General features: G+C 41.0%; 2 protein-coding genes across 4 annotated transcripts in view; both read right to left on the bottom strand.

Moving 5' to 3' along the window:
• The window catches only part of LOC144671644 (cell adhesion molecule CEACAM3-like), a 206,201-nt gene that overhangs the window by 122,525 nt on the left and 65,670 nt on the right, over positions 1 to 18,006 (bottom strand). The window contains exon 4 of the mRNA XM_078533650.1: positions 84 to 401. Within this exon, the coding sequence (XP_078389776.1) occupies positions 84 to 401 (318 nt within the window). The remainder of the gene's footprint in view (positions 1 to 83; positions 402 to 18,006) is intronic.
• Positions 1 to 18,006, bottom strand: part of LOC144671645 (uncharacterized) — a 261,116-nt gene that overhangs the window by 232,897 nt on the left and 10,213 nt on the right. The window contains exons 2-6 of one of the 3 annotated variants that reach the window (XR_013573976.1): positions 17,685 to 17,740; positions 16,146 to 16,210; positions 15,631 to 15,672; positions 15,438 to 15,497; positions 11,938 to 12,023 (exon numbers count right to left, since the gene is read on the bottom strand). Coding sequence is in view for 2 of the 3 variants with exons in the window: in XM_078533652.1 (XP_078389778.1) it covers positions 12,009 to 12,023; positions 15,438 to 15,497; positions 15,631 to 15,672; positions 16,146 to 16,210; positions 17,685 to 17,740 (238 nt within the window). In the remaining variant the exon portion in view is untranslated. Of the gene's footprint in view, positions 1 to 10,208; positions 12,024 to 15,437; positions 15,498 to 15,630; positions 15,673 to 16,145; positions 16,211 to 17,684; positions 17,741 to 18,006 lie in introns of those variants that run through there. The other 2 variants (XM_078533652.1, XM_078533653.1) reach the window with 2 other exon arrangements.

Below are 18,006 nucleotides of genomic sequence, written 5' to 3'. Positions count from 1 at the left end.
GTCCAGACTCCGGAGGAAGTGCACACCACGCAGGCTCGCGTTGCTCCTACCGACCTGAGTAGTGGTGTAGACGGGCCACTTACCAATGACATGCAGAGTGATGGTTGCTGCTGCCTCTCTGCCCTCATCTGGGGTTATGCTAACAGTGTAATCTCCACTGTCCGAAACTGTCGCTGACCTCAGCAGGAGTGATCCGTTAGAGAGGAACAACTGAGCCCGTTCTTGATAACGATAACTTATGTGAAACTCAGTAGGGAACCAGAAAGCGATACATCTCCTCCCGAAGTGCCAACTCCCACTCCTCACCGCGGCCGACGGCTTCACTGTGAAGAATACGTCTCCTCCGACGGTCACATTAATCCGACTGTTTTCTGTCAGGATAGTGAAACCCTGGGGCTCAGCTAAAGAAAGAAAATCAGCATTAAGGGCGAAGCAACGAGAAACTCGACACAGCATCGACTTTTCTAAAGTGATAATAACAGCATTTCCTGATTTTCTCTGACAATCTCTTGCTGTCCTTTTTCTCCAGTCACTAAAAGAACTGATATGAGAAAGTGATCCTCACCCACAGATATCAATAAGCAAACAGCGACCGCGGTAAGTGTCAATCTCCCCATCCTGAGGGAACCGCGCCAGTCCCTTTTACACTCGGCAACTGATCCGCTCTTCCTGGTCCACAGAGCAGATCAGTTCAAGCATTTAACGAAGCAGCAATGCTGATTGGACCGAGCGCTGTGCACTTGACTGGAAACAGGTGAAACTGGAGCTGTTATGTAGGGTGGTGACCTGGTATTGCCACTAGATTTTAAATCCAGGCGTGTGCTCTCGGGACCCGGGTTCTTATCACACCGCGGCACATGGTGGAATTCGAATTCAATAAGAATCTGGAATTGAATGCCTGACGACGGCCACCAAAACTATCGCCGGTTGTCCAAAGAAGGAAATCCACCATCCTAGAGCAGATCACCAGTTTGGAATCCTGCGGTGAGTAACTCACCTCCTGACTCCCCAACGCCAGTCCACAAGGCACAAGTCAGGAGTATGATGGGATACTTCCCACTTGCCTGGATGAGTGCAGCTCCAACAACATTCACAAAGCTCTTACCCATGCGGAACAAAGCTTGATTGGCACCACATCTACAAACATTCACTCCTTCCACCACCAACGCACATTAGCAGCAGTGTGCACCACCTACAAGATGCACTGCAGGAACTCACCAAACCACCTTAGACATGACCGTCCAACCATATGTCCGCTACTAGCTAGAAGGACAAAGGCAGCAGAAATATGGAAACACCACGACCTGAAAGTTCCCCTCCAATCCAGGCACCATTCTGTCTTGGAAATGTATCGCCGTTCCTTCGCTGCCTCTGGGTCATAATCCCGGAACTCCCTCCCTAACAGAACTGTGGATGTACCTGTCCACTTGAACTGCAGCAGTTCAAGAAGGCAGCTCACCACCACCTTCTCAGGGACAATTAGGGATGGGCAATGTGTGCTGAACATACAAATGGAGAGTATCCATCACACTCCTGACTTGTGTTTGCACACGATGGACAGGATTTGGAGAGGCAGAAGCTGAGCTACTCGCCACAGGGTTCCAAACCTCTGACCTGCTCTTGGAGCTACAGTATTTATATGGCTCGTCCAGTTCAGTTTCTGGTCAAAGGTAACCCCAATGATAATGATAGAGGGGGATTCAAGGATGGTAAAACCATTGAATGTCAAGGGGCAATGGTTAGAGTCTCTGTTATTGGAGACGGTCATTGTTTGGCACAAATGTTACTTGCCACTTGTCAGCCCAAACCTGGATATTGTCCAGGCCTGGCTGAATTTAGACATGGACTGATTCAGCATCTGAGGAGTCGCGAATGGCACTAAACATTGAGCAGTCATCAACACAAACAATTTCTAGAATTATACTAGGAGGAATGGGGGTCTTGGAGTAATACGGGCCCTTTAAGCACTTAAACGTAAAATTGCAATTGAAAAAGGCAAGAACAATATTGTTGAATGGTTAATGCGTTTGTGCCGGTCGACATATGACAATACACTTGACATTGCAGGGAATCTAATCATTGCTCCCATGCTGTACATTTAATGAAATTCACAGAATGATACAACACAGAAAGATGCCATTTGGCCCGTCGTACTTGTGACAGCTCTTTGGAAAATCTATCATTTCAACCTGCATCTTATTTTTCTGAAGTATTTATGAAGGAATATTTAATCCATTTCGTTATGCCCCTCCTCAACAAAGCATAGGTTGCAGTATAAATGATGCGCCTTGGTTCATTTGTGTTTTCTTTTCATTGTATCAATAACTTATGCCTTTGCTCCCACAATCCCAAGCCGTGCAAAGTCTTTCTCTAAATGCCCCTGCAGAACTGAAAACTCTCATTCTCTTTCTACATCTAACGCCTGGAACCCAGTTAGTCAGAAGGAAGTCCAGATGTTGCAACCACTTGTGCCGTAGATGAGGTTTTGCAAACCGGGATTTTTCACTTCTTGTCTCATTGTTGTAGCCTGCCTTGGATTGCATAAGCATATTGATTGGTCAAAGCATTCCGGCAAACTGACATGGCCTTTACAGTTCTCAATTTTGGTATCATGCTAGTAAATTCTGTACATTACAGTCTTAGGGTTTAAATTTGTAATTCGTTTGTTCGGAAAAGTAGTTACAACTACGCAAGTCCAACAAGTATTCATATTTCGAATTCTGGCAATGATCTAAGTTTCTGGTGTCATCGTTCAGGGAAGGACTGAAGGACTCTTAAAAGTGTAGATGGCGCATTGCAGCATAGATTCCACAGTAGCAACTTTGAAAGTTCAGACTCAAATCTTTCATCGGGTCAGAGGAACTTGACAGGTGCAGGGCAAGTGCTCGAACTGCTGACTTATCAATGTGAAACCGCAGGGCCAAAGGAAAGACAGAAGAGTTGGAAGGCAACATGTTCCTGGAACTGGGGCCCACAACAAATTCAAACACTTAAACAAACGGATAGGGAGGAGGCACCAGTTGATTTATGCTCTGCTTCCCAATAGTTGTTTATTTTAGCGCTATCAACGTAACACCTTGCAAAGAAAAGCTGCGCATTGAAGCAGAGACAGATTTAGAGTGTGTGAGAGAGAGGCAACTAGACAAAACTAAAGGCAAAGAGAGAGTATCACTGTGGCAGAGATATGGACAGAGTGACAGCGAGGGAGGGAGTGGCAGAGAGCCACATGAAGTGAAAAATTAGGAGAGGTGGGGGGTGGGGGCAGTGGACGGAGAAAGGGAAAGGGAAGGGGGACAAACAAAGAAACGAGAGAGGCAAATGGAGAATTGGATTAATTGAAATGAGGGATGGAGGGTACAGCTCTTGCACACACTAATTATGTGTTAATGTGGAATGGTTTCTGCAGCAACGTTAGACTTATGGCCTTATGGTCTTCCAGTTCTCAATTCGTTGGAGTAGAGAGGCACTTTTTAAAAGAGCCTAATTGTCACTCATAAGGCCGGAGACCACGGAGGCAGTTCGCGCTTTGCTGGATCAAACAAGATTAGTGCTGTTGATGCCTTGTGTTGTCTTTAAGGTTTCTCTGAGAGCTTCTAACAACTATAAGTAAACGGGAAACATTTACTTGCGCGGACTTCATACATATTTTACTACCATGCATGGATTCAATGCCCTGTTTAATCATTCATTATTTCTCTATGTCTCCTATGCTCAGGTTCCCAGTCGCCAAGCCCCATGGTAGCAATTCATGAAACCTGCACCTTTATGTCACATAAATACATATTTCCAACTTTGCTGGCGTCACATTTTCCCGACTTTACTTCTCAACTAGGTCCCGTCCCAACCCAGTAAAATAAGACGTTTTCCAGGCCACTGTCTGTACATTTGACTCCTGGTATTTTTCATCTATTTTCAGTGTAAATCAGGAAGTAACTACGTATCCATGATGCATAACCACTTATTTCTATGCTTGGGATTGAATTTCACCAATCACATTTCATCATCTTTGTCCTTCGGTAATTTTCTGGCAGCATCCCCTGACTTGATCGACCCACATCCCGTGCGTTTTGCATGGTCCTCCGATCTGATCAACTTAAATTATATTTTTTTAACCCAGTTCACTCGTGCAGACCCGACTGCAGTTTGGGTTCAGAAAGGTTGTCTGCAGCCTTTCACCGAGCATATAAATCATTACAAATCAAAGCACAGAAGAAGGCCATTCTGTCCACTGGCCTTGTGCTGCCCCTTTGTCACATCAATCCTTTTTCCATTGAGAATGTGATGATCCTTCCTTAGTAAATACGCAACCATCAGACATCCGCTTTCCTCATTTGCACCATGAAATCTTTCACCGGTTTAAAAACGTTCAGTAAGCGGCGTCTGCCTTGATAATGTGGTTGATGTTGAAAAAGAGGAAAGTGCAACCCAGATGATCAAGGGACATCAGATCAAAGAGGCGCACACGAGCAGCCGTGACCTATATCTTGGTCAGAGAGTTGTAGCTTTAGGCTGGCTTTAACAGAGCAGGAGGTGAAGAGGGGAAGAAGCTTTCAGATGGGATTCTGGAGCGTGGAGCTGATGTGACTGCAGGCATATTAACTAATGCGTCAGGAAGGAGGGACAGGCACAAGGAGCCTGGCTAAGAGCAGTGGGTCGTTCTGAAATATTGAAACAGATGGAAGCGATGAGAGAGACGGGAATGACATCGAAGAATTTTAACAAAAGAATGATAAATTGTGAATGGATTCATTCGGCACCTGGAGATAATAACCTTCGGCCAACATAGGCATGGTGAGTCAATAAGGATACGTGGTGTTGGGTACGGCAGATGCCAATGTTTATTGGTGAGTTGAAGTTTCACAGGATGGAGGATACGAGACTGCACTGGAGGGAAAATTGCCTTACACACGGTATTTGGGGTGGAATTTGGCATCGGTTACAAACAGTCTTGCCACAAAAGCTGGGGAAATGGGGATCTAAAGGGTACATAACTGTCCACCTGAAGGTAACCCATTTATCCTGACTCTCTGCTTCCTGGCCAATGGCCTTCATCTCCCTACTGCTTCACTGAAAGAAACTGCATCTCATTCATGATTTGATGTTCAACAAGCAATGTGACATCACATATGCAGAGGAGAGTCACGGAGGTTGGCAGAGAAGGAGAGATGGATGTTTAGAGCGAATATGTGGGAACAGATTCCATAACCTAGAATGTTTTCGTTAGGTGATAGACAACAAAGAGGCGTCCAGGCATAGTTCAGTGGGTTAACTGAGGGACAACAATTGGATCCGTACAAGTGAAAAGAAGGAATAGCAGTCCCACTGGGTTGGACACTTAAGGATGATGGTTTTGTTGACGGTGTTGAAGATTGCAGACTGGTCACAGGAAGAGGAAGGATAACGCTCCATTACCAGTCAAAGACAGCTTGCTCTGTATCTGTCTCAGGCAGTTTCTGCAGCAGAGACATAAGCTGGGAGTTGGCGTAAATAGATAAGGGTGTGGGAGGGGAAACCACGTTCATCGTCTCTGGAGAGGAATGGGAATATCAATATGGGTGCTAGATTGCAGGTGAGGGGGAAGGAGGTTGAGGTTTTCTTGTGGGAAGATGTTGGTCACATCAGTCTTGAAAGTAGAACACCCAACCGTAATAATGTTAAACTGACAGCTGGAGTGAACTAGAGGGGCAGGCATGGAATATGAGTAGGTGGTGAGACTCACTGATGTGTTAGCTTGCAACAAGGAACGATCGGAGGTCTAACAGAAACTTCAAGGCAAGGGTAACGGGTAAACATCGGGAACGTTTGGCTTCGTGAACAATGAGTAAGTGGAAACAATGGTTAGTGAAACCAATGGACGAAATATTTGTGACCAACATGAACTCCTCGAAATTGTAATTATCATAAAAATTGCAACAAATAAATTACGTAGAACAAAAGTTCAGTGCTGCCCTGCTTATACACATAAAACACACAAGGCACAATGCACTGTGACCCGTGCGCATATTTGTTTATAAATACTTATAAATAATAGTGGATCTGACACATTTTATTGCCCACACGATCCATTCATGAAAAACTTTGATAGGAAGCCACGTTCAGATATAACCATAGTCTCCAAGATCTGCGACCATCTTCAGGGATATATACTGTTCAATTTATAAGGCTGCTGTTTCCTTTATAATACGATGCCAAAATTGCATGTATCGGTCAAACTGTAGCCCAACCATTGGTTTGTATGAAGCTACAATTGCGTTTTTTCCTCTAAATGCTACTCTGTCTTACCATGAATTCACCTCCCTGAACTCGTACATTTCAGAATATTTCTGACCATCCAACGCTCTGCTGGGTTGTACTGCGATTCCTCCATTCTGACAAATTCAAACACACAATGCTGAGTGCAGTGAAGCACAGCTGATTGGCTAATATCTGATTAAAATTTCATCTTGCACGCCACTAACGCTTGCATTTTTAGGCGGAACTGAAATTAAAAGTAAAACGTCCATGAAGTATTCAGGTTTTCATTGCTTTATTTTCATTTTTTCCCAGTTCTTTATTTCACTCAATCAGAAATTCTAACTTCCCGAAAACAAATTCTGTATTTTCCTGAAGGTGATAACAATGTAGTTCATGCTTGACTTCCTCGGGAACTTTCACGCAAGCTGCTAAACACTTATGGACAGCTGACAGTTCAATTTTATCTCAAACTGCGTTAAATATAAAAACAATGTTGAGAAATTCTATTTCACTGCATCGTTACCACGCTCCCAATTAGGTCATGATCCATTTTCTGCCAGTTGCCCAATAAATTTGCAGTTCAGCCAAGATCCATTCGGTTAACGAATGCTTCAAAGTCTGTGTTATGACCGATGCAGTTGGTAAAGCTGAGTTATTTTTAAAAATCCAAGAGGGAAACGTTGAAAAACTGTCATAACCTACAATTTTAAGTGTTATATTTGAGATGCGACTCTAACTTCAGGAATCAGACCACCAGTTCTCGAGGTTTTATATTAAATTAAATTAAATACTTAAATCATTTACACAAGTTAAAAACTATATATACACATGACTTCAAATTACCACTAACAGAACTTTTAACAACTTCCCAAACGAATCTCCATTAAGGCCACAGCAACCCATAGACTTCGCCAAACACCAGGCGAAGCATTTTCACCTTACGAATTTAAAATTAGGTTATTTTCACTTTGGTTCCTGTGGAGACAGTTGAGGGCTTACAGCTGCCTTTTGATCTCACATTGCCTCTGCCCTGCACGCACAAAACTGCTGAAGTTAGAACTCGCACCTTTCATTGAATGTAAATTTTCATCCTATCACCAGCCTCTTTGAACTCCGCCTTTTACAATTTACCTCTTTCATAGTACAAATTTTAATAGTAATATAAACATATTGCTTACATCTGCTAGCTAGGTGGTAGTTTTCACCCCACTTCTTGAATACTCTATTCAAAAAATGCAAAATGCACGCTATTTCTCTTACATATCAAAACTAGTACACAGAATCACAGTGCAGAAGAGGCCCTTCGGCCCATCGAGTCTGCACCGACACGTGAGAAAAACTTGACCTACCTACCTAATCCCATTTACCAGCACTTGGCCCATAGCCTTGAATGTTATGACGTGCCAAGTGCTCATCTAGGTACTTTTTAAAGAATGTGAGGCAACCCGCCTCTACCACCCTCCCAGGCAGCGCATACCAGACCATCACCACACTCTCAGTAAAAAAGATTTTCCTCACATCCCCCCTAAGCCTCCTGCCCCTCACCTTGAACTTATGTCCCCTTGTGACTGACCCTTCAACTAAAGGGAACAGCTGCTCCCTATCCACCCTGTCCATGCCCCTCATAATCTTGTACACCTCGATCAGGTCGCCCCTCAGTCTTCTCTGCTCCAATGAAAACAACCCAAGTCTATCCAACCTCTCTTCATAACTTAAATGTTTCATCCCAGGCAACATCCTGGTGAATCTCCTCTGCACCCCCTCCAGTGTAATCACATCCTTCCTAAAATGTGGCGACCAGAACTGCACACAGTACTCCAGCTGTGGCCTCACCAAGGTTCTATACAACTCCAACATGACCTCCCTACTTTTGTAATCCATGTCTCGATTGATAAAGGCAAGTGTCCCATATGCCATTTTCACCACCCCACTAACTTGCCCCTCTGCCCTCAGAGATCTATGGACACACATGCCAAGGTCCCTTTGTTCCTCAGAACTTCCGAGTGTCATGTCGCTCATTGAATACTTCCTTATCAAATTACTCCTTCCAAAGTGTATCACCTCACACTTTTCAGGGTTAAATTCCATCTGCCACTTATCTGCCCATTTGACCATCCCGCCTATATCTTCCTATAGCCCAAGACACTCAACCTTACTGTAAACCACCCGGCCAATCTTTGTGTCATCCGCAAACTTACTAACCCGCCACATAGTCATCTATGTCGTTTATATAAATGACAAATAATAGGGGACCCAGCACATATCCCTCTGGTACGCCACTGGCTTCCAGTCACTCAAGCATCCTTCTGTTATCACCCTCTGTCTCCTACAGCAAAGCCAATTTTGAATCCACCTTATCAAATTACCCTGTATCCCATGCGCATTTGCCCTCTTTATAAGTCTCCCATGTGGGACATTATCAAAGGTTTTGAAGAAATCCATATAAACTACATCAACTGCATTATCCTCATCTATACACCTGGTCACCTCCTCAAAAAATTCAATCAAATTTGTTAGGCATGACCTCTCTCTGACAAAGCCATGCTGACTATCCCTGATAAAACCTTGCCTCTCCAAGTGGAGATAGATTCTCTCCTTCAGAATTTTCTCCAATAGTGTCCCTGCCACCGACGTTAGACTCACTGGCACACGTCAAAACACCCAGACTAGCTGGTTTTAATCCAATTAAGACACACACACAGACATAACCTCTATTTTGAAGGAAATATATTTTCCAATAATATTATACACATTAATAGCTTCATGACAATTTGATGTAACACAAACTGGGGCAAACCATGTGCAAAAAAGTTCCCAGTTTATTCTGAGCTGCTTTGTTTTATCATTTCCCTATGGGTGGTAGGAAACGCTGAATTCGGAAACAAATTGGGCAGGCGTCACAAAGTCTATTAAAAGGCGTATGTTCCAGTCTCTCAACTTTAAACCATATTTAATAACCACTTGTCTCAATTAATGATGGGGGTGGGTTCGTCGATGTAGACTCTCAAACGGTACTCCATTAAAATGCACAGGGATTCATTTCCATGGGAACGGGTACTTTGAAACAAATGGAGAGCTGTAAAGATACAGATTAAGTCAGTGGGCACAACTATGGCGATGTTGTTCAATATGGGAAAATGTGAGGCTGTTTTCGAGGGTTTAGGGAAAGAAATCATGGATTATTTTTTAAACGCTGAGAAAGATATGAACAGACGAAGGCCGTTCAGTCCCACAGACCTGTTTCACCACTTAATGAGATCATGATGCATTGCTATGAACTGTATGGATTCATTGTTCATCTTGCATATGGCTAATAATATTTTATTACTTGTTTTTAGAATTATCCATAGAGATTTCATCTGCTTTTTTTTTAAAATGAGAGCTGGAAAATCTGCCACCACTTATTTGCGGCGGTGTTTCCTAACGTTTCTCTTCATTTTTCTGGCTCTGATTATAAGGTTGTGTCTCCTTGGCCTAGACTTCTCTACAGTGGACAAAGGTGCTCTCTATTAACCCTACCAATCTCGTTCACAATCCTAAAAACCTTAGTCACCATTTGTCTTCGAATCCAAGGGATTACAATCCCTGTCTATATGATCCCTCAGCATAATTTCATGTTTCGAGCCCTGCTAACGCTCTGATGAATATGTACTGAATTTCTAACAAACCCAATAGCTCAGATTGTGCAGTTTGTGGTAAAGGAATGGCATTCACTGTTGAACTCGATGAAAGGTGCCCACAAAGTTCTAGCAATCTCCGTGGCACAGATGTCACCTTTTCCGAATGTACACATTATTGTGGAGTCAGCTCAAGTGTACTTTGGTGCCTAGAAACAATTATGTCATCAAGCATGCAGAGTTGACAATCACAGTGAAGCATTCTCACAGACGGGAAAACAGGAAGATAAAAAGCCCTGATAATCTTTCACTTTGCAACACTGAAAAAAAGTTTACATCAGAAACTGAGACATGATGAACAAATTTCAAAAATATTTATTATTTTACAAATGTCAAATGTTGTCATAATGGAGAAATTTTACAATCCAGAAATATACAATTAGTTTTGCAGAACCAGAGAAGGTATTCAGCAGTACTTATATACTTAGAATGTTCATCGGGCTTATATAGCTATCTACACATCATTCAGCAAGACATAATTTTCTAAGCATTTTCTTATCCTCAGCAAGTCTAATATCATGAATGTGGAGCTTCACGTTATTTCAATTAATTTATGAAAATGTTCATCTTTGAGGACTTGAACAGAACATCATGGTGAGGGTAAGAGATTTGCTGCAGGCAATATCCCGAATTCTGTGTTTAACTGTTCATGTACAATTTTACTGTCATTACAAATGCAAAACACAAACATATGTCCTTTCTTAGGTATGGTTCCCATAACTGTACACAGCAGTCCAGATATGGAATAAACCAGAACAATTAAAAGAAGAAAGAAATTTGTTATTTCAACGACAGAAATAATTAAAAGACAGGGACAAACGTCAACATGGCCATTGGAATGTTTGTGCTCCACTCAAGTAGGATGAAGAACAATCAATAGAAAAAGTGGCCGCAGTGCATATTTACCAAGGATTAAATAGTTGAATGAATTGGATAATATTTCTTTCCATTTCATGATTATAGGATGCTGGTGAATGAAGAGATTCATGTGTTTAACATGTTAAAGGAATCCAGTTGATACATGCAGACAAACATTTACACCTGGATTGGGAGTCAAGAATATGAAGATGTAATCTTCATCTTAACATTATTTCGAAGGAAATGAGCTACAGTAACTGTATGTGCTGCACAACCCCAGAAGGCATTAATGACATTTTCACTAAAGCACTGAGTTCAACAACAGAGGAGAGGTGTTATGGGAGGCAGGGGTGTTCCCCCATTATAGGCTGCAGAATTGCTAAGAGGGATAAGCCTGGTGATCAAAGTAAAAAAATGGATGAAAGTTGTGAATGATTACGACAATGTGTCATTGCTCTATCAGAGAGGAAGATTGGCTTCACACATGGCGTTGCGGGAAAGGGCATAGATGGATAATATGAAAGGGAATGGTGCTTATGCTTATTCTCCAGAATGATCCCAGAGTAATTTGGTAGTTTTGGCACAACAGTGTGATGCTTCATGTGGTCAACTGTGATCTCATTAAAGATAGCTCAACCAGCTGTGTGCAGAAACATCCTTGCCGACTCCCTTAAGAAATCAAGCTTAGCACCATTGCAAGAAGAACAACTGGGATGGAAAAGAGCAAAGTTCTTATTGAGAACAGAGGATTAAACCTGGAGATGAGTCATTGGTTGAGTGCATCAACAGTTGCAGACCTATCAGGATGAATAGAAGAGCAAAGGTGAGGCAGGTGACAGTTTGAAAGTGACTTTGTAAATGATTTGCGGAGTTTTTTTTTCCAGGGGAATTCAAGAGCGGAAGTGGGCAGAAATGTGCAAGAGTGTGATGAAGACCATGGACATCGAGAAGCCGTGCTCTTATGGCTCGGTTCAGACGTGGCAATATATATAAGTAACAGAGTTTATATGAAGGGAGGGGTTTACTGAGCTTAGAAGGGGATTGAAATCAGAGAGAAGACAAGCTGAGTTAATATGCAGATTGAAATCATGTATAGCTTCTCAGTAGAAGTTGGGAGATGATATTTAATGGAGAAATGTGGGGCTTGCAGTAAAAAAAATAGAGAGACTGAGAGAAGTGTCTTCATGAGTTTGCTGTTCTTCTGTTGCACTGAGTTAGAAGCCAACAATGTCCTGGTACTCATGAAGTTCGTGTCTGTGGAAGCAAAAATGGAAATAATGTTGATTATAAGTGTGTGTAAACATTGTTGGTGAAATGCATTACTTTTAGGAAATAGCAACATTATGTGTAACAAAAATTAATGCTCCTGCAAGTGTAGAGTGGATTGTTAAAATGTGATAGTCCATAAAGCCACCAAATACACCGGAAAACACGTTGTGATGTGTGCTCAGAAAATAAACTAACTTGGCTACTAGAAATTGGAAGCAATTCGGACTGTCTCTTGTGCCATGCACAAAAGGAATGCATGCCCAGAGGCGGGTAACTTCAATGTTGTTTTAACATATATGTACAAAATAATGGTTCTCCAGTGGTGCTATTCATTTGTGGAGTGATTAGCAGAGAAGATAGGCCCAAACACAGGTACAGTTTGCATCATGGAACTGCAGTTGTTCATTAGGTGCATAAACATTGATTTTCCAACTTTCCATATCTGGAATGTTAGATCAATGTTAGTGCCCCTGTCATGCCCAGTAAAGCTATGTCATATTCATAAGTTTTAAAATATGAACTTAACAAAGTGTGGAATTTTTTCGAACTGACTTTTCTTTTTAAAATGGACAAAATGTGCTGCAAAAGATAGGCACCAAAGGTCATCAGACCAAATTTGTGAAGTCAAAATGCTGTATCACGAGGACAAAAGGATATGGTCCAGAATAAGGTTTCAACCACCATATACTGTGACTATTCATAGGACATTCCTGAACTGAATGGATCTTTCTGAAATAAAAGTGGTGTGTGTCTCAACTCTTCTCAGCATGAATGTCTTTAAACAATAAACAGGTTGTGGCTCACCAAACTAACATCAACACCATATTTGGAAAAGGGAACTGTGAGAGATCACATGGTAGGGCAACCATGTTAGTCTCAATTTTAAACTTTAAGTGCTGTCTGCAGAGATACAGGAGCAACATTAAAATCAGTAACCTCCACGCTTTAAGAATCAGAAACTGTCAAACCATAAGACCTTCAAACCACTCAATTTGTGGTCCAAAAATACTGCAAACTGATGTACTGGTAACAAGACTAGTGGCAACTAACTTCGCGACCAGCAGAATGTCTATCTCTTCGATAGAATCCTGATGGCCACTTTAGCACATGACTCCGGGTGTTGAACTTACCTAAACTACACTTCAGGAGAGGAGACATCGTTTCCATCAGGCCTGCAATGCATGTTTTCCAGAATAGGACAATCACGTGAATTATAAACTATGCATTTCGTTTATAACTTGTAAACGTGCACTTTTCCCTTCAACTGCACTTTCTTTGAGGGTGTTTGTGTATGTGACTGTGCCAGTGACTGTCACAGCTTTAGACAGAGCACGTCAATAAACAATCATCTTTATTTCAACCCAGAAAGAGCTTGCTGCTGGTTGCTCACATTGTCCACTCACTCTGGGATGAAGAAACACACATGTCAAAATTTTACTGATTATGGACAGGAGGGAAGGGAGCAGGGATTTCAGTAGTTCTCCCTCTTCCTTACCCTGTCCATAACAGCCCGCACCCATTTTCCATCTTCCCATGTGACGCCTGCCAAAGCATAGAACAAATTGAAGCTAACTTGATCAAGATCTTTAGTGCGCCGTACATTGCAATAGCTTGTCTTTGGAATTAAGGAAAATCACGAATGGGAAGCGTGAGTATTATTGCCTTAAATCAGCTTTCTCAGCTGTAACTTTTGTTTGAATTTTCTCCAAAACAACAACATTTTGAAAAGCAATTATCACGACTCACTGGGGAGAGTGCACTGCAGTATCAAGCCCCACTGCCCCCCGAGCCGCGACAAATATGACAAAATTGGACCAAACCATGAGATTGACCAGTTGACCAATTCTGCCTAACTCTTTAATTTAGGTTAAGATAATATGAGCACCAGGTTTATACACTTAATAAGTAAATAACTGTTTATTGAGCAAACTGTTGTTAACCAGTGGCAAAAGAAGGAAATATGAACTGCTAACTTCTAACACTATAACTGAAACTCTACCCCCTTCTTCAATCCCTATACATGTGCGCGCACACACACATGGCTCACAAAACATGAATTTTAAGGGTGGGATAAAACAGTTCAATAGCACCAATCTGGAGTACAGGATTCAACAGGTTGATTTTGATCTATGTCTTCCAAATTCCTTTCAATTCTTGTTGATAACACAAGGTGATCTTTGAGCTTTTTCAGTATTTAGTTCACTGGTTGAGACCTTGCCTTTCAATGTCTCTAACAGTGGTTTTCCCCTTTTCTTCTTTACAGGGGTTTCCTCAGAGGGAGAGCAAGAGAGATTTTAGATGTTTTCTTTTAGCAGGCCAGGGGCTTTCTGTTCTGCTACCACACAAAACCCTGGTCAACTGGTCAGGAGCCATTTAAAATGCTGTTGTCAGGCAGCTCCCTTGGCCCAGGACACCTTTCCAGCACAATCCTGCCGGTCATGGCACCCTCTGTTTCAGGACTGCAACATATCTCTCATCCTGTTCCGAGGACATGTCTTTCAACCTGCAGCCATTGTAATTCTAATCCACAGTCCAACAGAAAATAAAAAGATATGTTCTTTGCAACCATCCAACAGAAATCAAAAGATATGTGTCTTATACAATCCAATGATGAATAACCAGTTCACAACATACCCAAACTACAGGTGTTATTCTCAAGCACTCAGTGGATTGATCATCCAGACTTCAAAGCTCTCAATGGGAAGTGTTGAAATTAAACTCACTAGATCAGGTAATTTGAGAGTGAGCATAGAAAAATTGCTATGGAATTGCTTTTGTTGTAGAGCCTGAGTGGTTCAGTAATGTACGTCTTGGGAAAATTCATTTGACCCTATTTCGTCCAAATCAGTCTCAAATCCAACAAGATTTGGTTGACACTGAATACCATGAGGACCTGGAGAACACGCTTAACCACTGCCTTGTCATGTGATATCCCGATCCTGAGAATAAGAGGAGACTGGACAGGGCGGATGCTGAAAGGATGTTTCCCCCTGTGGGGGAGAGTAGAACTAGGGGACACAGTTTAAAAATAAGGGGTCACCCATTTAAGATGGAGACAAGGAGATTTATTTTTCTCAGAGTGTTGTGAGTCTTTGGAACAATCTTTCCCATAGAGCGGTAGAGGCAGGGTCATTGAATATTTTTAAGAAAGAGGTAGATAAATTCATAACTAACAAGGGAGTCAAATGATAACAAGGGTTAAGCGGGAATGTGGAGTTGACGCCATAATCAGATCAGCCATCATCTTATTAAATGATTGAATAGGCTTGAAGGGACCGAATGGCCTACCCCTGCTCCTAATTCATATGTATGTTTGTTCATAAATGGAAATGCCTACATTTCATTTGCGGTTTTTTTTTAAAGATGGTAGATGACTTGTGAAATTTTCTATCCACATACCTCATCATTTATGACTGTATATAAACTGCTATAAAATGACTGATCCTGCTGTTGTAATCCCTGTTAAAATTAAAAAGGTATTTGATTTAGTTAACAGCAAAAGAGTGTGGTAAAAGAGAACTGAGATGAAATATAAAATAAATTAGAATTGTAGTTGAATGACTTAAAGGAATGCACAAAATAATGTCCTGACCATGTAAGTAGAGTCTTCCTCAAGTGGTTTTGTAACTTGCTCCTGTACAAATGCAATTTGAAGAACAAAATATTATCAAGTACACAGAAAATCCATCAAATTCTTTCAGAATTTAGAATGATTATTAAGACATATATCCCACAATAAAAGTTATACAAATTTAACTAAATTAGCTGGCCCCAAATCAAATTTGAGGGTTGAATGTTTATGTTTAACATGTGTTGAAAGAAGAGCAACAGTGCACCGAATATCCAATTTACATACCATTCGATTATCATTCTTGTGGTGAAATTGAAAATTCATCCAAATATTCCACTTTGCACCGAGAACATTTTTTAGATAGTCATAAAAATGAGCTGGTCCACTAATGGGGTAAAACAAAGAAGACTGAAACCCCTACCCTAGCCTGGTTTATCGCTGAATCCAGTTTACTCTGACTGCATGAACAATTACATTGTTATCTTCACTGGAATGAACCCGCCAATGTAACCATGTGTTCATATAATTGTACCAACCTTTTGCAGACTTGGAATATTTTCATAGGTCGGTGCTGAGTTCTCACCTATTGCAATAGAGTAGTCTGTGAGAATGCAAAATGGTTAATCAGCCCTCGCCATGTTGGCAGAATCATACAATGACACAGCGTAATAGGAAGTCTTTCAGCACACCATGCCAGTATCAGATCTTTGAAAGTGCTGTTCAATTAATCCCATTCCCCAGATATTTCCACAAAGCCTTCTAAATAACCTTGCTTCAAGTATTTCTCCAATTTTCTTGTGAAATCACTATTCAGTTTGCTTCCACCAGGATTTCATGCTATACATTCCAAACATAGCAACTTGCTGCCTAAAAATAAATTCCCCCATGTTGCAGCTGTCTTTTCTGATAATTAAATTGCACTCATATCCGCTATTTACTGATCCGTCTATGGTTGGTAACAGCTTCTCTTCATTTCCTCTATCACAGTACTTTGCAATTTTGAACACCTTTTGTTAAATCTCCCATTAGCCTCCATGCTTTAAGAAGAATACACTGAGCAACTCCAGTTCCTCCACAGAACTAAAGTCACACTTCTCTGGTACTATTCCTGTAAATCTTCAGTACACATTCTTCAAGACAGTAACATTAGGCCTAAATAATTGTACCAATTTAGATTGCAATAAAGTTAGAACAGTTGCTTCATGTTCTAAGAAATTGCAGCTTTTAATTCTTATTCTTCTGTTTATGGTTTTTGAAGGGATTCTGTGCCTGCTAACTTAATGATCATCGGGGTTGTTAGATTAATTTTATGATCCAAGGGTATAATTGGAACAGCCTTAATCAAGGAATGCAAAATGGATCAAACTACCAAATACTAAGAGTGCATTTGACTTTGTCCGATTATGTGAAATGAGTGATAGTGAATCGGAATCCCATTTTCCAAGATAAATCAGGAGAGATAAAAATGGGCTTCTGATTCGCTATCATCTGTTTAACATTCAGACATACAGGCATAATTATCCCCAATATTTCATCATATGGGTGTTAGTGAAGCTGACTGATGATACAAATTGAGCACCAATTTGTAGACAACACAATGATTAGTTCCTTGCAAAACCTCCATCTCAAGGTGTGCTCTTTATGTCTTTACAAATCTATTAGGTTTTGAGCTTCAGTAAGGAATGTACAACCCTGTAAAATGAGGAAATCATATGATAATAGATATAGAAACATATATTGGATGTTATAAATGTCAAGGGATTTTCAGTAAGATATACTTAGCATAAAAGATTGCTTCCTTTCACCATTTACAAGTTAGTATCATGTTGCAAAGCTGTATGAAACAGAATGTTGAACGATACATGGGCTAACTTTTTTTCAAAACAGCACTTAGCATATTGGGGAGTTATTTGAAAAGCACTCAGCATGAATTATTGAATTAGGTTATCAAGATTGAAGTGCGAATGTCTTAAATCTTTCTGATGTATGCTTATTTAAATTAACTTCAGATCAAAAAGCACTATTAAAGCCTGCATTGTTGCAGCAACATGGAAATGCTGAAGTATTTCACTTACTGTTTACTCTTGGACTGATGTTCGTAGCATTTTGCCCTTGTGTTGGTTCTTTCATCCTAAACAAATGTTGTTCAACATAAAATGTAAACTTTTCAGGAGGATATTCTATTGCAATTATGTTCTGCAACAGAAATTCTATTCGTTAATGTCTTATTATTAGTGGAAATTGTTTTACTAACTGGAATTTCATACATACTAGGCAGCATCCACATTTTAAAAATTCTTTCATGGGACGTGGGCGTCGCTGGCTAAGCTAGCGTTTTTATTGCCCATCCTGAATTGCCCTGTGAAGGTGGTAGTGAGTCGCCTTCTGAACTGCTGC

Source organism: Cetorhinus maximus, chromosome 33, assembly GCF_964194155.1.
Source record: "Cetorhinus maximus chromosome 33, sCetMax3.hap1.1, whole genome shotgun sequence".
Classification (NCBI taxonomy): domain Eukaryota; kingdom Metazoa; phylum Chordata; class Chondrichthyes; order Lamniformes; family Cetorhinidae; genus Cetorhinus; species Cetorhinus maximus.
This window is presented reverse-complemented; position numbering and strand designations above follow the sequence as displayed.